Below are 17392 nucleotides of genomic sequence, written 5' to 3'. Positions count from 1 at the left end.
CGCCAAACTCGCGCGCTGCCCCGTGACTCATCCTCCTGCAGCTGCTCACGACTTATCCACGAAATACGCACGAGAGCTCACCCAACAGCTTCGCTTACATGCACTGTGTCCTACCGTGCAGCTCTAGATTGTCATCCTGCATCACTTCGTGTCCTGTTGATGCATGGTCACTGACTCGGCACCATGCAAATGCAAGATGTGTTTCATCGTGCTGCCCTTGAACCCGAAACAGGCCGCTCACTGGTCCAACCTCAGCCTGACCGACAACCCACCTCGCTGGAGGTGCATCTTTGAGCGTGTCGATCACTCAGGTTGAGGCATGCGTAGACTTCTGAATCCTGTCAAACCTCTGCGGATGCACCTCTGCATTTCATCCAGTGTTATCGTGCAGATCAATGACTGTGTATTGCTCAAGAGCACTCCTGTTTAGCTCTAGCAAGGACTCGACCACGAGCCTAATGCAGACTTGTACAAGCTCGGGCAAGCTGCAACTCGCCCTCCATGGCTATAAGCCGATGCAAATTCGTCGCCATACCTGGCTGCCTCTATCGGAAAACCGTCTAGCTCGCCCACCAATCCGTTTTCAACGCCGGCTTCTGAAACACAACAGCTGCTGCAAGAATGATTCACCTCGCCTGTGCTGCAGTTTCAATTACGCCTTAATCTCATACTTTCTGCGGAACATGTCATCAACCTCGGTCAGGTAGTATGTTCCCGGAACCAGGTTCTCCACGTTGCCCACCGGTTTGAAGTCTTTCTTGAGATGAGCCTTCTCTCGCAGCAAGCACATCTCGTCATACACCTCCGGGGAAACGACCCGGCGATCGTCCAGTCTTTTCTGTAGATTGAGCTTCTCGAGCATTTCCGTAGTGTCACCCACAACCTTCAAGCTGAACATGGAGCTGGCCAAACCGCTACCGTAGCTGAAGACACCGATCCGCTTGCCGTGCAATGTTTTTGGAGGTATGCTGGCGAGGAGCCCGACGAGGCCTCCGTAGACGCTGCCACAGTACATGTTTCCGCACAAGGTGGCGACCTGAATGGAAGGGTGGACTCGTTCAGCGAGACGCTTTTTAGTCAGCGCCATGAAGGTTTTTTCGATGTTCTTGTCGGTCAGAGAGGCCTGATAGTCGATATCTCGGAGTTCTGGCGCAACCTCTTTGAACTGAGGGTGACTGGGGTCTTGGAGGAAGTCGTTGTACAACAGACGAGCGTATGACTTAGAGACGAGTTTGCAAGTTGGTGCGTGGAAGGCCATGTAGTCGAATCTGTCCAGAGGAGCTTCCTCGTCTTCTCCCCTGGCCACTCCGTTTCCGTTCGCGTGGCCATTGGTTGCCGCGCCGTTCGCCAGGGCTTTCAGTGTGTTCTCTCGAGCATTGTATGCTTTGTAGCACGCATCGATAGCTTCGGTGTAACATCTCAGCGAGAAGTGTCCATCAACGTAAGGATACTCGCTGGTCAGGTCAGGCTTGTAGAAGTCGTAGGCGTGAGTAATGTACGATCCTCGGAGTCCTGCTTCGAAGGCAACAGGTGCGTCAGGCCCAATCAACATAGCTACGCAGCCAGCACCGCCAGTAGGACGAGCATTGCCTTTCTTGTAGAGAGCAATGTCGCCCGCAACCACAATGGCATCCCGTCCGTCCCAAGCTGACGACTCAATCCAGTTCAAGCTGTTGAAAACTGCATTTGTGCCACCACTGTCTTCAGTCAGAACGTGTTTTCTCCGGGGTTGGGGTTCCAGTTCAGCGACACTCACTAGCAAGCATTGTAAGAGTCCACGCCCTCAACGTTGAAGTTGCCCGACTCTTCAAATAACTGCATCAAGACTGATTTCACACTCTTGCTCTTGTCGAGCATGGTCTCAGTGCCCACTTCTAATCTGCCGATGGTTTTCAGATCGATGGAGTACGCAGAGATGAGTCTCGCGAGGGTGGTGAGGGCAATCGAGTAGATGTCTGCTCAATCCTCGTTAGCAATGATAGTGACACGTGCGCATAGAAACGCCACCCACCTTCTCGGTCGTCACAGAAGGCCATTTTGGTCTGGCCGAGGCCAATTGTGTATTTTCCAGTTGAGACGCCATCGAATTTCTCCAGTTCAGCTTGATCAACGCACTAGGACTCGTGAGCACATGCCACTCGCATTGGACCTGAATTCTCGGCAGCCACACACCTGATTGGGGATGTAAATTTCGATGGCTTTAATGCCAATGTTCTGAGGTCGTGCAGCCATGGTTGGAGTGTGAATAGAAATAAACAGTAGTCTGTCTTAGGTCCAAGGAAATGGTCGAGTACTTTTATCGCAGGTTGAGAAGGCGGTGAAGTGGGGAGATGTCTAGTGTCGACAATTCTGGTGTGGAGGCAGAAACGAGAATTAATGTAGGCCTGTCGAACACCAACTGGAGAGCACACGAATCTAGCGAGAAGGAAAACGAGTCTTTCTTTTTCTCCGTAGTAGAGAATGTGTATTATGTATGGACGAGCAGAGGAAGAGAAGGACAGGGAGATATACCCCCGAAAACTCGAATGAATCTGTTGAACGGGGAAGCAAGGATCTGGCTGGCCGCGCCGACGTCGCAGGGAACTAACGTCCGTGACAGAGCTAAAGCTTCGAGGTCCAAAGTGGCCTAGTCGGAACCCTTGTGAGTATAGAGCCGACCAATGGTATTGGCCAAGCCTGGGCGGTGGGTTGCGGCAGGTGGGCAGCTCGCGCAGTGGCATCATTCGGTTCTGGTGGTTCCTGCATCGTGGGTCGTCACTCACAGACCCTAGGCGACTGGGAGGGGGCAACACCACACTGACAAGCGTCAAGGGGCCTTAGGCCAACATTCGGCATTCCTGGTTCCCTATCGTACTACTATGGCCTCATCATCAAATGGCCAACACACACAGTAGAAGACTGAGCTTGTGCTTGTCCTCTCCTCTCTACCATCGAATCTCCCTGGCCTGCTCGTCTCATCTCGGCTCTCTGTGACCCATGGTCACGCCACTGCTTCAACCCGAATTCTCAGCCATGGGAAGTCGAACTGTGACACTGGACACAACACTTCATCAAATAAACAACCCAGGAATAAAAAATAGATACTTCACACTTTGGTGGTGTAACGGCTCTCCTGTTTCTGTATCGTTCTACGCTAGCCATATTTCTAGACCTCTATATCTTGAGTCTATCGCTCACAGTGCCATGAAAGACAAGCCTTGCCTAGGAAATCGTTCAGTAAGAAGATGGCAGAACTCCAAGCCGACCGCCGTCAGTCACCACAGTGCATCCGTTAATGTAGGCTCCGGCCCTGGAGCACAGCCATAGAATCACTCCGGCCATGTCTTGTTCATCTCCGCTCCTGGTGGCAGGGATAATATCTTTGGGGAAGGTGCCTTCGACATTGTGACCTTCCGCTCTCCCTTGATTTTTGTACATGGTCTCTGTCATCTCGGAATAGTAGAGTCCGGGAGCAATGATATTGGCCCTGATATCGTACGGAACTAGGACTGTGGCCAGCTGTTTGGTGAGATGAATCACTCCAGCCTTGCTCGGGCCGTAAGAGAGGCTTGACAGTGGTTGCCTATTATACCCACCAATTGAACCCGTAGTGATGATCTGAGGCCGGGGCCTGAAGTTCTCTGCTGTTGGTGGTTGTGGCCGCTTCTTGTTCGCCTCATGGAGGAATGGCAGAAATGCCGCAACAGTGAAATGGATGCCTGTCAAATTGACGGCGTAGGTCGAGTTCACTGCCTCCGGTTCAGGCGCCCACATGTTGTCTACCAGCTTGTCGATGGACAGGGGCTGTCGATTTGCATCTAGCGTCGGGACAGAAGGACCAGATATGCCCGAATTTGCGACGAGGACGTCAATTGCGTCAACTTCTGCTCGGACTCTCTCGACGCATTTCTGTAAAGAGTCCTTAGACGTAACATCCCCCACCACCGGCACGATGGTATTTCCCGGGACAGAATTGGCCGTTTCGTTCAAGGAAGCCTCGCGACGTCCAATGATAAACACCTTGGAGGCTCCATTGGCCGCCAAAGCCCTAGCCATCATTCGTCCCAGGCCTTTATTAATTCAATCAGTATTGAGGACACGCACGGGGCAGGCAGGAGCTGGGGAAAAAGGAGTCACATCGTAGGAGAGGAAGAGAATAGTCCACAATTTGGGAAATCCGTACCTGAGCCACCGCCAGTCACAACGGCAACGAGGCCATTGACGTTGAAGAGGCTTCCTGCGTCGATCTTAGGAATATCTGCGACAGACATGTTTTCAGATAGTCTGTCAAGCTAAGGTTGCTGGAGACCCTCAAGATTTAGATGTCAAGGCAGCAACAAGTGACTATCAAGTTAATTCTGACAGTGCTTATGCAACCGCACATTAGTCAGACGATGAGTTGGGCGATGATGAGCTTTGCGAGATGTTGACGAACATGCAGTTATTATGTCGTGCCATTTGGGCGATCTCCGTTGGGCGCACCTACGGAGTACTCCGTACTACGCTGTGATATCCAACGGAAACTGAAGTGTTGAACACAATTGTTTTCGTTATTCCTTATCATATCACATACAGGCTCTCATGAGTACGCCAACCTCTGTCCAGCCCTGGTTTACACAGGAGGATTCGTGAACTACGTGCGTCTGCACACATTCTCAGTTCTCCTGTTTCAGTGTCTCCCAAATGACAGCTTGCCCTTCAGCTTACTCAACTTCCCAGGTTCGTAGTTCTCTCCACGATCCCCGCTGGTTGGTACATGTGAGCCATCAGCCAATGTGCCCGGACTCACGTCGCCCTCTTCCTGTCGGCGTCTTGGGGGGGCTTTCAACGGATCTCGTCCTCGGGTATCTTCGCCATCAACTGTGACCGGCTTGGATGCTGTGGAATTGCCTGAGGCAACGGTTGACTTGGCAGAGTCGTTCGTCGCTTGTGCGGGAGCGACAAGTGTTGGGCTATCGGATTTCGATGGGTTTTCTATACCCGGACTGATTCAGTATAGGACAGGAGCAGCATTACGACAACAAATCTCACCTGGTGCATTTCCTCCATCATATGGGTCTGTTGCTGTGCCTTTGCCTTGAATCCCTGATGGAGGTTCTTCTCCCGACTCCGCGGGTTGTTCGACATTTCCTTGGTCGTAGGGGTCGTCTGCGGTCCCTTCGCCTTGTATACCAGATAGCGGCTCTTCGCCTGACTGTGCGGGTCCCGTGCCCATGACTTTGTCAGTGAAATCGGTGACAGGTTGGTAGATGTTCTCGATAGCGCTCATGATGGTGGTGGTGTTGGCCGTATGGTGGTTATGGGCTTCTTCAAGGAATGAGCTGAATGCCAAAGGGAATGCGAGGAATGCGGGGAAATGCCAGCAATATGGTGTGCCGCGAGAGTGAGACTGCGGTTCAAAAAGGCCACAAGGTACAAAATGTAACTGAGGAAGCAGTCGGGTCATTCAACCCATCGATATTTGGGGTTCTTATCATGGGGGCGCAGCATCTAGGATGGATGCAGTCCTGGATCTTGCATCAATACAGGCATCAGAGCCGTACGAGTAGGATGCAGCTCTACTACGTCATATCATGGTTGATACCACCAATACCACCACATACCACCAATATCACCACATACCACCACATATCACCGCATACGTGTGGTTGACGCACCCGAGCTATTACCTAGCTATTACTAACCCCAGATAATCCTAGCGCAGACTGCTCTCTGGGAAGTTGCTTTTGGACGAGCCGACACCACAGTAGTGACCATACCCTCCTGGCCATTTCTCGTGGATATATATCCAGGGCAAATGTTCCTCCAGCTGTTAACCCGTGACAGGACATGTAGGACTGCCTGTCCACATACACACTACATCGCAATGGATCCAAAGACATCTGAGCAGATACGAGCAAAGAATGAGGAGATCTCTCCCGAGTCATGTTGCCAGCTAGCACGACAGTGTTACTACTAGCTATAGCAGCAGGGAGCTAGGCAATTTATACTGGTTACCTAGAGATGCTTGCAGGGGCAGAAAGCGCGACGTACGCTCAAGTCGACGACTCTTCCTTGTTGATGATGGGCAGCAGCTCTTCTCGTCCATGGCTCTTTCGGAACTCTAACAATCCGGCAAGCAGATGAGGACGATTCTTCAGGCACATGTGCTACACACGCTATCCTGTCACATCCGATACCTACTGCCTAATTGCCCAACTCTCAGCAACAGACCCGTCGAAGAGGCCAATGTCCGATCCCATCTGGACAGGTCATCCACGTTAGATGAAGACTGAATGTTCGGGCCGCAATCCGACAGATAGGTAGTTCATTCCTGGCATGGCTACCGTGTACCAAGTGCAGAGGCCTAGTTTGGATGTTGAATCCAAACCATTGGAAGCTGTCCCAGGTACTCTAAATCTTCGGAAGTTCACTCGCCTGACTCGCCTCCTATCCCCGACTATCAAGAAGAAAGCAGGCCATACCTAACATCGATCCATTTGCGATTGACCTTTCCCTGGTAAGCTTCAACTTCCCGATATCGGCGTCCACCAAGCCTCTCCCCTGAGGTTGTCACTCCTCCGACGGAGTCATGTGACCGAGGTCTATCGCACACGTGACGGCGTTGTTCATACTTTTGTAGAGAGGAATCATTGGTGTCTGTAATGTCGTTTTGCTGCCTGCAGTCTGATGGAAGATTTGATCATCACGCAATAGCCTCTCTTCTGATCCCTACCTTCAAGTCAAACCTGACAACTGGTCTGTCTACCTTCGGGTTCCGGACGGTTGTGTCTCAATCGAACCAATTTGGTACAGCCATCCAACTACACAACACGATTGAGCAGAATTCCTACTCATCAGTGGTGCCCTTATTGTCTTGTTGCGGGGCATAAGATATTTCTAAGGCATGATCCAAGGCATGCATAAGCCTGTGGCGGGCTAAGGAGGCCGAACGGGGGATCTGTGGCACCAGCCCCTTAGGCTTGGGAGCCTAAGCCTCGTCTAGTAGTTACTATGGAGTCTGGACTGTGCTTTTAATCGCCTAACCCTGAGCCTTGGTGCCGGCAGCGCGGGCGACTTTTGACTCGGACAATTTTCTGCGGCGCCTTGTTGACCTACAACCTCGGAGTCTTGGAGTGAAACCAACCGTCGGCGGCTTCAGCTATCGTTATTGCATTCCATAGCGCCCTCGATGCCTGCTATAATGGACGACCCTGCCACCACCGACCTCTGTGTCGACTGTCGCGAGCGAGACGCCAGTCTCTCCATCAGAAACCGGCGTTTATGTTCTGCCTGTTTCATGCGATATGTCACCTCCAAAGTGCTCAAACGCATGGAGTCCTTTCGGTTCAAAACTCTTTCTGGAGACGACCGGCGCCGGCTGCTGCTTCCAGTTTCTGGGGGAGTATCTTCCTTGGTCTTGTTGCACGTCCTTGATGCACAGCTCCAGAGACAGATTGCAAGTCGAAACCGGACGGCGTACGACCTCGTGGTGCTTCGTGTTGTCCTCCCGGAAGACGAAGGCTCGACGACGCTGAAGGGCGACTATGAGGAGCTGGCACGTAAATTCTCAGCGCACCGCATCCTTCCACTGCTCGACCTACAGGCTGTGTTCAAGTTAGACACCCACATCGAAAGAGACTTTGAACACCTCGGCCTTCGGAGGCATGGAAGCGAGTCAGATGAGAGCTTCCTGAACCGAATGCTCTCCTGTGCGACGTCTGTAACCGCCCGTGCAGACTTGCAGTCCATTCTACTCCAGCGTCTGATTGTGTCAGCGGCGCGACAGCACGGCTGTGAAAGTGTTGTCTGGGGCCACTCTGACAGCAGGCTGGCCGCGCTCGTACTGGCAGATGTTGCCAAAGGCCGAGGTGGGTCGGTCCCTTCCACGATCGCTGATGGTCCCTCACTGCATGGGATCAATTCCAACTATCCGATGCGTGACTTGTTTAAAACCGAGCTACAGAGCTATGCCCAACTGGTGCCCGATCCGTTACTGGCGAAAGTGGCGGACTCTGGTGAGACAACTGCGCCGCCTACTGCCATGCGACACACTTCAATCGACACCCTCCTGAGAACCTATATTCATTCGCAGGGGGAAAAGTATCCTGGTATCATGGCGAATGTCGTCCGGACAGCAAGCAAGCTCGACGGGAGGCAGGCGTCTACTATTACGGCTACCTGTCCAGTCTGTATCAGGCTAATCGTGCGAAGTCAAGGGCTTCTCAATCCGGACGGGAATCTGTGCTACGGATGCGACAGGATGAGGAATGACATCAAGTCCTAAGCTCTGGTATTCTACGGAAACGCCGTCCCTCACGGGTGTGCCATGGATAGGGAAGTTCTGCAGAGATTATCGCATTTCTGGGGACAACTCTGCTCCCAAAGACAAGGAAAAGAGGGAAGAAAAAGAGGGTCGTTCTTGTCGATTGACCCTACCGCTTGACAAGCAGTTTGATTAGTAGCTGCATTAACCCATCAAAGCCACTGGGTGTACCATCAACGCCACACATCAAGCAGCTCAAGTCCGGGCTGGTAATGCCGGCGGGATCTCCCTCCCCTGTTCGACATCATGATCTCTATCGCGGTCTCGACGAGATTTTCTAGATTGGCGTGTGGAGGTGTATCTTGGCGGTGGTCCATTTTGTTGGTTCAACAAATGTTCCTGGTTTTCATGATCGAACTCATGAGGCAGACTCGGATCTGCTAAGTTGGCTTGTGGAGTGCCCTTAATTCTCTTTTGGCCACGCTCACGCAGCTCTTTCTCGAGGAGGACCACGTTCCTGGTATTGCATTTATATGCCGCATCTGCAATGTCCCCAACAAACGGTACCAGACCAATTGCGAAGTCAATGGCCATGTTGATCTTCATACGCAGCTTGACAGAAGCGGGCAGATCTGGTTCAACCGAGCAGCAGGTCCTGTACACCATGAAAGCGAGGAGGAGATCAAGCACATCGCCTATGCTGAACCAAAGTCAGTACAATTGTACGGAAGTCTCCATAACTTGAGACATTTTGCATACCCAGGAATCAAGCCAATGACCGCACCCCATCCAAATCGTGTACCACAGAAATTGCCGAGGGAAAGATCGATGCGATAGGCTCTTCTCTTTGCCTTTGTGAGAAGTTTTTCTTCTTGCGCAGTCAGGCCGGGTGGGAGAGCTCTGCGCCGCTTCTTGGTGGTTTTGTAAATTCCTCCTAGCCTGGTCGCCGGGACGGTTTCGAAGTAGGGATCCTGCAACATGTGAGCCATGGTCAATGACGAGCTTCTACGAGAACATGTACCTCCTGCCCTTGTTTGTTGGCCGATGTCTCCTTGAACAGTCTTCTGGCCACGAATTTGGCTGCAAGGGAGGTCATGGTTGTGGTTGGGAGCAAGATGGATCGAGGTGGGAGGACAAGGAAAGCAAAAGATAGAGTCGGTAGGAAGAGTAAGTGTCACAAAGACTTATGAGTCGGACTTTATGTGAAGGCGGGTAAGGCAGGCTGTTCATACTTCAAACAAAGGAGACAAGGGATGGCTGTCACAGCCTGCGTGAAGTCAAGTGCTGCCAGCGAGTCAAGTTCGAGGTTGTGATGGCTGCTGAAATCCTGCTTGCGCTCTCGAAACACCCGCGCGCGCGGCTGCGTCATAAACAAGTATTGGGCGAGTCTGGCCAAACGCGGTTGGGTGCAATCCTCGACTGAGCCACACTGCACAGCCACGAGCGACGAGCCACACCTTTCGACCTTCAGCCACCGCTTCGCTTCTGTTTCGTGTTTCTTTCTCATACCTGGACTGTTGCTCCTCAAGAGACTAGCTAACCCCACAACTTCCAAAACTCATTATAGACACCCGGCCGCGACAGTTAGTCTTGAGGCAGTGCAATTCACGGTCGAGCGATCTGGCTAGCAGCTTCTCTCCCTAAGGACCTCGGAGGTCGTGGCAATGGTCGTACACCCTATCTCGGCCACGACGAACTCGAGAGATGCAGCTGGAGGACTGTAAGATCCCCCTCCCCCCGACATGACTGTGTGATTAATGCTAACACCGACCCTGTGTCAGGGCTGGATGACCTATGTGTCCGATTCATCATAAACTTGCCCCCGGAAGAGCTCCAATCCGTGGAGCGGATCTGCTTCCAAGTTGAAGAGGCACAATGGTTTTACGAGGACTTTATCCGTCCCCTTGACCCTTCGCTGCCATCCCTTTCTCTCCGCGCATTCAGTCTACGCATCTTTCAACATTGTCCGCTATTCTCACAATGGTCGGCTCAACACCATACTACGGCGTTTGCGGAGTTTCTGGCGTACAAATCGCGTGTCCCAGTCCGTGGTGCGATCATGCTAAATGAGGCCATGGACGAAGTTGTCCTCGTCAAGGGCTGGAAGAAGAGCGCGAATTGGAGCTTTCCCAGGGGCAAGATCAACAAAGATGAGAACGACCTGGACTGTGCTGTCCGCGAGGTCTACGAAGAGACAGGTTTTGACATTCGGGCAGCTGGGCTCGTGAAAGACGAAAACGAGATGAAGTATATCGAAGTCACGATGAGGGAACAGCATATGAGACTATACGTATTCAGAGGAGTACCTAAGGATACTCACTTTGAGCCAAAGACGCGCAAGGAAATCAGCAAAATTGAATGGTACAAATTGACAGATTTGCCGACATTGAAGAAGAGCCGTCAGCACGAAGGCAGTGGGACAGATCAACCTTCTCTCAACGCCAACAAGTTCTATATGGTCGCGCCTTTCTTAAATCCACTTAAGAAATGGATCGCCCAACAACGAAAGAAAGAAAATCGGTACAGCTCTCAGCTTGCAGCACCGCCCATGGTGCCTGAGGAGGTTAGTACTACAGACGATCGCGAGACCGACGGTGTGGGAGCGGAACTCGCAGGACCTAGAAAACAAGTCTCTAGTGACTTGCCAGAGGTCTCCGCGCCAACTGCGTTTGATCCTACATTGCATCTCAAAGAAATCCTCAACATCGGCTCTGCACAACCTTCGCAATTCTCACAGCCTGTGCAGCCTTCACAGCCCGCACCGCTTGAACCCACGCCGCAACCTAGTCACATGCCACAGGTGGATGCAGAGAAATCCCATGCACTTTTGGCATTATTACGATCTGGACCTCAAGGTCCTCCACGCATCCTACCTCCTCATACACCGTTCGAGCAGATATCAACATTACCCCAAGCACAGCAATCACCCCACAAGTCGCATGTGCGCCCGCCACAATTGGATCAAGGCCAGCCGCCACCAGAGTTTCACCCGCGGCCTGAAGACCAATTCCAGCCTTCCCCTCAGTACTTCAATGGTCTAAACCCAGATTCGCCTATTAAAAAACCTGCCAGACTGGAGTCATGGCATTCCGGGGCCCATGTTGCGCCTTATCAACAGAATGGGGACCCTCACTTCGTGCAGCAGGGAGCCGGCCAAAGGCTCCAGCCACGCGTGCCTCCGGCGAGCGCACTGCCTAAGCTGACGAACCATACGAAAGCATTGTTGGATGTGTTCAAGGGTGCAACAAGCCCACCTGCGCCGACGGCCGCTCCTGCAGACAAGCCGTCTTTCGATGATCAAGTACAACTACCGCAGGTCAATGGTCGGGCCACAGTTGGCGCAATCACAGCAATTGGTGAAAAGGGCCCGAGCCAGTACCGGGTGTCAGCGTCTTTACCGCGACCTGTTGATGCGCATAGGACTTCTCTCCTTGATTTGTTCAGTCAACCCCCCAGACCCAAGCCCGCTGAAGGACCTACGCCTCTCCAGGACCCCCCGGTTGAACTCGCAGCTACAAACCCTATCCAAACCCACCCGGAGCTACAAGCCAACAAGAATGGACTCCTCCTTAATCTGTTGAGACAAGATGGGAAAGCTCCGTCACATCACGAAGCTAGAGCTAAGCGTCCATCTCCCCGTGAGGGAGAGACAGCCGCGACTGTCAGCGGCCCTCTGAACCAGCCAGAATTTGATGTGGTGTCGAAGTCCACAAGGCAAATGACTAGTGAAATGCGGCGAAGCCCACTCCCTACGAACCGCACGCTCTATGATCCGAACCAACCTGCACCAGTCAAGATTTTGATAAGATCCGAAGAAGCGCGTTCGCAAGCTCCCCGATCCCCTAGAGGACAAAAAGGACCGCCGAAACGAACGGCACGAGAAAGAGCGACGTCCAAAACCCCGAGTAAGCCGTTTCAACCTCAGATACTTCGACGGCCACAAACAAGCGAAGCCGCCTCTGAAGCGACTCCACCGCCAGCAGTTGCAAGCGAATCTCTACCGACTCAGCGAGCCGTCAGGGAGAAAGCTGCACCATCTCCGTCAACTTCTGCTGTGACATCGGATGCAGGTGAAATGTTGACACCCCGTCGTCAGCCGTCTCAGATAGAAGACCAGAAGCAAAGATTGCTGTCTCTTTTCGGTAGAGGACCAGACACCACGCCCAGGGCTACGACTGGCCAGCCTGGTTCGGGCATAGTCTCACCATTGTCAGCAAGCCAGTTATACAATACTGACCTTGAGATGGCGTTGCCCGGCTCGGAGCCGATCTCGACTCGAACGTCCAGGGTGGGGAGTCTCGCGTCAATTGCTAGTGGACCTGGAACGACACGTGCAGCTGGTGAGAAACGACAGACGGGCGCTGAGAACAAGGCTTTTCTATTGGGCTACTTGGGCAGGATTGCCAACCAAGAGCACTGATAGTCGAGTCAAGAGTGTGCAGATGGCATGAAAACATTAGTTGGGTGTCAGAGAGCGCCCGTCGAACGGCGCTCGGGCGTGTTTTCGGTGCCTTTGGGGCCAAATTGACTCCGGATCCCGTATGGTGCTGTTGTCGTATGCATATCGTATTCGCTTCGGCCGAAGATTTAGTGACACTTCGGTGTCTTGGACAATTACCCGCCGACACAAAAAGTTATGCATACTCGTGTACCCATCCATCTTCGCTCCATCAGACAATAAGCAACAAGGGCGATCGACCGTTGGAAAGATACTGGGAGAAATCAGCCAGTCGCAACCAACACACAAATCGAGCGACGGCCGAGGCCAAGGCGCCCCGTTCTACCTTTGCACAACCTACGTACCACGATGTTGCACGCCTGAGGGCCCCGGCCCCAGATCAAACAAGAATAAGAATACGGAGGACACAAACAAGATGCAGAATGGGCCAAGGCGTGGACACGTAAAGTGGATAGCTTTAGGTAGCAAAAAGTTCAAGATGGGAGCAGTAGTAGGCACCTGTTCTGCCTGTGTTCTGCCTGATCTGGGTTTGCGTCTTCTCTGCCTCGAATGCATTGGTATATTGCTCTTGTTGAACGGTAATGTCCCTGGCAGCAAAGGTCGCGCCGCCGGCTGTGGTTGGGAGTCGAGGTGCTGGTGATCTTCCGGCGGCCGCCTCGGCAATGGCGCCCGCATCCTCTGCTGCTACAGGCGGTGCTGCGGGCGGTGCTGCGGGCGGTCCTGCTGCTAATACTGGTGACATGATTATGCTTGCGCAGGCAGAACGCACCTCAAAGACACCCACGCCAGCACCAGCACCAGCACCAGTATCGTCACCAACAACAACAGCAGTTCCTATACCAAACATTACCACCACCTCCACCAATGGCTCTCAAATCAGCTGTACGAGTACGTCCGTGGCATTGTTATATGATGCGCCTCAGCCTCTCTTCTGTTTAGGGTTCTGGCCGTGGTCATACTTCCGGGTTTGCGCTGACTGTACTTTATGTGCTCTAGATCCCTCCGCCGCATATACGAATGTTGCTCCTCCTATTGACGACGTCCACAACGCTGCCTTGAACTCAGCAAGTTCTCCCACGATGAATCCCGCCGTCAGCTCTTCGGAGGCCCAGGCCGGCACTGCTCAGCTGGCCCTGGACCCCATCTCAAGGGTGCGCTCCCGTCCCATACCCACATGTGACGAGGCGGTCTAGCTCATGCATTGGTAGCAAATTCTGGAGCGCACACAGTCGCAAAGCCGGCCACAGCAAATCTCCCAGAGCGGTGTGTCTTCCAAGGCTCTCCATGTGGAACCCGGTCCTGCCGAAGAGCAGCACTTGGCCAGGACGGGTTCCGATCCGACAGCCCTGCGAAGAGTTGACAGCGCTGCTAGTGGCAAACTGAGCAAGGACAAGAAGTGAGTTGTACCAGGGCTAGCAGAAGGGACAAAACACAGAAATTTGCAGCCGTGGTCTGAAATGCTCTTGTACATGAACGACTGTCGTCCTCCTGTCTTCTGGCTGCCAATCACAGCACGTGCCTCATGCAAGACCCTCGAGATCTCAAGGCTGACCTACATGTGTTGGCAGGAAAGGTGTATCCTTCCTGAGCCGGATAATGGGCACCAAGAAGCGCGATTCCTTCGACCTTCGCGACGACACTTCCTCAGAAATCTCCGAGAACCGATCTGGTGGTATCGAGGCCGAAGTCTTCTCTCAGCCTGTCGGCTTCATACCCAAATTCCCTGCTCCTCCTCGGTATATCAAGGTCAAGGCCCAATACAGAAAACGTAAGGACTTTGATAGGCTGTTTTTGGCCCAGGTTATCTTGGATGCACCGAAATCCAAAGGACGCAAGGCGTCAATAGATTCCAAGATTCACAGCATCAATGAACCGCCCTCCAGCAACCCTCCTCCACCGACGAACCCAGCGAGTAATGCAATATGGGCCATGGAGTTCTCAAAGGACGGGAAATACCTTGCCGCTGCGGGCCAGGACAGAAAGCTACGAGTCTGGGAGGTGATTTCCACAGCTGACGATCGTGAAGTAGAGGAGAAGCTGTCTGAGACTAACCGGGAGGGCGAACGGGTCAGGCTCAATGCACCTGTCTTCAAAAGCAAGCTGCTACGCGAATACGAGGGCCACACGTCCAGTATCTTGGACCTGAGCTGGAGCAAAAACAACTTCCTCCTATCTTCCTCCATGGATAAGACGGTCAGATTGTACCATGTCAGCCGAGCCGAATGCTTATGTGCTTTCAAACACAACGACTTCGTGACTTCAATCCAGTTTCACCCGCGGGACGACCGTTTCTTTCTAGCAGGCTCGCTGGATTCGAAGTTACGGCTATGGAGCATTCCTGACAAAACCGTGGCGTACTGGGCGCAAGTGCCGGACATGGTGACTGCCGTCGCATTTACGCCAGATGGCAGGACCGCTATTGCTGGATGTCTGAACGGGTTATGCATACTCTACGACACCGAAGGTCTCAAAGCACATTCGCAGATTCATGTGCGGTCGGCGCGAGGGAAAAATGCCAAAGGTAGCAAGATCACAGGGATTGACACGATTGCCCTTCCTCGAGAGAATGCACCGCCAGATGTCAAGCTCTTGATTACTAGCAACGACTCTCGAGTGCGAATGTACAACCTGAAGGACAGAACGCTTGAGGTGAAATTTCGCGGGAACGAGAATTCGTGCAGTCAAATCCATGCGTCATTTAGCGACGATGGTAAATATGTGATATGTGGGAGTGAGGATCGAAAGGTCTATCTATGGCCTACCTCTGTCAATGAGAGACCCGACAACGACAAGCGCCCGATGGAGGTATTTGAAGCTCACTCAGCAATCGTGACCGCGGCGCTTCTAGCTCCAGAGACGACGAGGCGCTGGCTTGCACAATCTGGAGACCCTCTCTACGACTTGTGCAACCCGCCACCTGTGACTCTGGTCAGTCGTGCCGATTCTGTCATCTCCTCCCGAGCGGCGACCAGCAACCACTCAGACGATAGGCATCTGATGCCAGACAAGCGAACATCACATTCGCCCAAACGCGCTCCTCAGACACCAGCATATCTAGCACGACACGCACATCCCGGCGGTCAGATTATCGTCACCGCCGACTATACCGGGCAAATCAAGATATTTCGACAGGATTGCGCATTTCAAAAGCGGCGTCAAGAATCATGGGACGCAAGCTCGACGTTCTCGAAAAAAGTCCTTGGGCGGAGCGGATCTGTGGCTACGCGGCATTCTGGCAGTACTTCCTTGCGTCGCAACTCTTTTGCCATGAGCTCCAAAAACCATTCGACCGATCGGATCCTGAATTGGAGAAACTCTGTGAGCGTCAATCACGCCGCTGTGAACGGGTCTACTGGCGCGCTCGAGGTTCGTCGCTCCTTGGGCTACGACGACCGGTCACGTAGCGCATCACCACATAAACTAATCTCGCCCCGTCTTTCTATGCAAAGGGCATCGCCCCCGTCCAAGGAGACGCTCACGTCCGTCAAATCTCCCGAATATCATTCACCCTTGCATCAGGTCCAACATAGACCGTCGATATCGGTCCAGTCCCCTCTGGCGGAATCAGCTTCCCAATCCAACCCCCCCGAGCCGACCCCGACAAGCGTGGAGCTAGTGAATTCCAATTCGGCTGCAGAAGGCCTCCCACACAACCCCGGCAATCCTCTTCTTCTAGTGGACCAACAGTCCTATCTGGCGTGGGACGTGAAGAACACATTAGTGCCAATGGCCAGGCACATACCTCGGAGCCCTGCCCATCTCAACACTGACGAAAATCCCCTTTCCCGGTCGGGCAGCTATGTGAGCCAGCTGTCCAGCGAGCTCACGGGTTCAGACCTTGAGGGGAACAGCGCCAGCGCCAGCGCTCAAGAGGGGGATGGCGACGGAGAGAGGATTAGGGACAGCACGCGCAGATTACGTGGCCGACGGAGAAAGAGTGCCGACAGCAAGAATGAGCTCCGTTGCAGAAAGTGTGGGAGCAACACCTTCAAGGCGACCATGACGGATAAGGGCCAGAGCTTTCGCTGTAAGGAGTGCGGAACTGTCGTCTAATACTACTAATAGGGTCAAAAGCTGTACAGTGTGACATCGATCCGAGATCTAGTGAGTGCAATCGGCCATACGGCCCTCAAAACAAAGGCACGGATGATGGATGTATCAATGCTAATCTTAAGGATGCCGCCGATCCTTGGGAGCCTGGGATGCACTTGAGCTACCCTCTAAATCCTTACGGTTCCGGCTCGACTCGACTCGACTCGGTCGAGCCAACGACGATTCTTGCTCACCACGAGGAAGAAGCACATGGCCCGCGCGTACGAGTATGATCGCAAAACGTACGTGCGAGGCCCCGATACGACTTGAATGACTTCTATGTACAAACCAGCCACTTGCTCGGGGTCACAATTTGGCTCCGGACTGCATAGAGGAGAACAGGCACTCTGTGGGCTTTTTTGTGTATCTAGTACTTATTCCACCCCTTGTACATCATAGCGATATCAATCACAAAGTAATGATCCTCCCTGCATCTTCACTGCCTCTTCACTGCCTCGCTCATAGATTCTCTGCTTCTCGGCCCGACTGACGACCGTCTCACCTGCATTCTTCTGTAAGGTGTCAAGTCGTCGAAGCGTCCCGTGCTTTAGGGACCACCATCATCATCATCCTCATCATGAGGCTCAGCGATCAGTAGTGCCGTCAACCTCGGCACA

The 17392-nt window shown here is 53.0% G+C and overlaps 8 protein-coding genes across 8 annotated transcripts; 4 read left to right on the top strand and 4 right to left on the bottom strand.

Moving 5' to 3' along the window:
• Nucleotides 1–652: 652 nt before the first annotated feature.
• A1O3_05127 (hydroxymethylglutaryl-CoA synthase) lies at nucleotides 653–2232 on the bottom strand (the record flags this gene model as incomplete). Its single annotated transcript, XM_007735254.1, has 4 exons — nucleotides 653–1697; nucleotides 1757–1958; nucleotides 2012–2114; nucleotides 2173–2232. 4 exons carry the CDS (start codon nucleotides 2230–2232, stop codon nucleotides 653–655), a joined length of 1410 nt encoding a protein of 469 aa, XP_007733444.1.
• A 981-nt stretch (nucleotides 2233–3213) lies between these two features.
• Nucleotides 3214–4250, bottom strand: A1O3_05126 (uncharacterized protein; the record flags this gene model as incomplete). The annotated part of the gene is made up of 2 exons (XM_007735253.1): nucleotides 3214–4049; nucleotides 4163–4250. 2 exons carry the CDS (start codon nucleotides 4248–4250, stop codon nucleotides 3214–3216), a joined length of 924 nt encoding a protein of 307 aa, XP_007733443.1.
• A 398-nt stretch (nucleotides 4251–4648) lies between these two features.
• Nucleotides 4649–5248, bottom strand: A1O3_05125 (uncharacterized protein; the record flags this gene model as incomplete). The annotated part of the gene is made up of 2 exons (XM_007735252.1): nucleotides 4649–4953; nucleotides 5011–5248. 2 exons carry the CDS (start codon nucleotides 5246–5248, stop codon nucleotides 4649–4651), a joined length of 543 nt encoding a protein of 180 aa, XP_007733442.1.
• Nucleotides 5249–7162: 1914 nt separating this feature from the next.
• A1O3_05124 (uncharacterized protein) lies at nucleotides 7163–8245 on the top strand (the record flags this gene model as incomplete). The annotated part of the gene is made up of 1 exon (XM_007735251.1): nucleotides 7163–8245. The coding sequence occupies one exon, from the start codon at nucleotides 7163–7165 to the stop codon at nucleotides 8243–8245; it is 1083 nt and encodes a 360-aa protein (XP_007733441.1).
• A 234-nt stretch (nucleotides 8246–8479) lies between these two features.
• On the bottom strand, nucleotides 8480–9320 carry A1O3_05123 (uncharacterized protein; the record flags this gene model as incomplete). Its single annotated transcript, XM_007735250.1, has 3 exons — nucleotides 8480–8924; nucleotides 8984–9195; nucleotides 9246–9320. 3 exons carry the CDS (start codon nucleotides 9318–9320, stop codon nucleotides 8480–8482), a joined length of 732 nt encoding a protein of 243 aa, XP_007733440.1.
• Nucleotides 9321–9928: 608 nt separating this feature from the next.
• On the top strand, nucleotides 9929–12644 carry A1O3_05122 (uncharacterized protein; the record flags this gene model as incomplete). Its single annotated transcript, XM_007735249.1, has 2 exons — nucleotides 9929–9944; nucleotides 10006–12644. 2 exons carry the CDS (start codon nucleotides 9929–9931, stop codon nucleotides 12642–12644), a joined length of 2655 nt encoding a protein of 884 aa, XP_007733439.1.
• Nucleotides 12645–13345: 701 nt separating this feature from the next.
• A1O3_05121 (uncharacterized protein) lies at nucleotides 13346–14083 on the top strand (the record flags this gene model as incomplete). Its single annotated transcript, XM_007735248.1, has 3 exons — nucleotides 13346–13571; nucleotides 13680–13834; nucleotides 13892–14083. The coding sequence occupies 3 exons, from the start codon at nucleotides 13346–13348 to the stop codon at nucleotides 14081–14083; spliced, it is 573 nt and encodes a 190-aa protein (XP_007733438.1).
• A 196-nt stretch (nucleotides 14084–14279) lies between these two features.
• On the top strand, nucleotides 14280–16736 carry A1O3_05120 (uncharacterized protein; the record flags this gene model as incomplete). The annotated part of the gene is made up of 1 exon (XM_007735247.1): nucleotides 14280–16736. One exon carries the CDS (start codon nucleotides 14280–14282, stop codon nucleotides 16734–16736), a length of 2457 nt encoding a protein of 818 aa, XP_007733437.1.
• Between the last annotated feature and the right edge of the window lie 656 nt (nucleotides 16737–17392).

The sequence above is a fragment of the Capronia epimyces genome, assembly GCF_000585565.1.
Source record: "Capronia epimyces CBS 606.96 chromosome Unknown aczIQ-supercont1.4, whole genome shotgun sequence".
Taxonomy (NCBI): Eukaryota; Fungi; Ascomycota; class Eurotiomycetes; order Chaetothyriales; family Herpotrichiellaceae; genus Capronia; species Capronia epimyces.
Note: the sequence above shows the minus strand (reverse complement) of the source record. Positions and strands in the feature narration are given on the sequence as shown.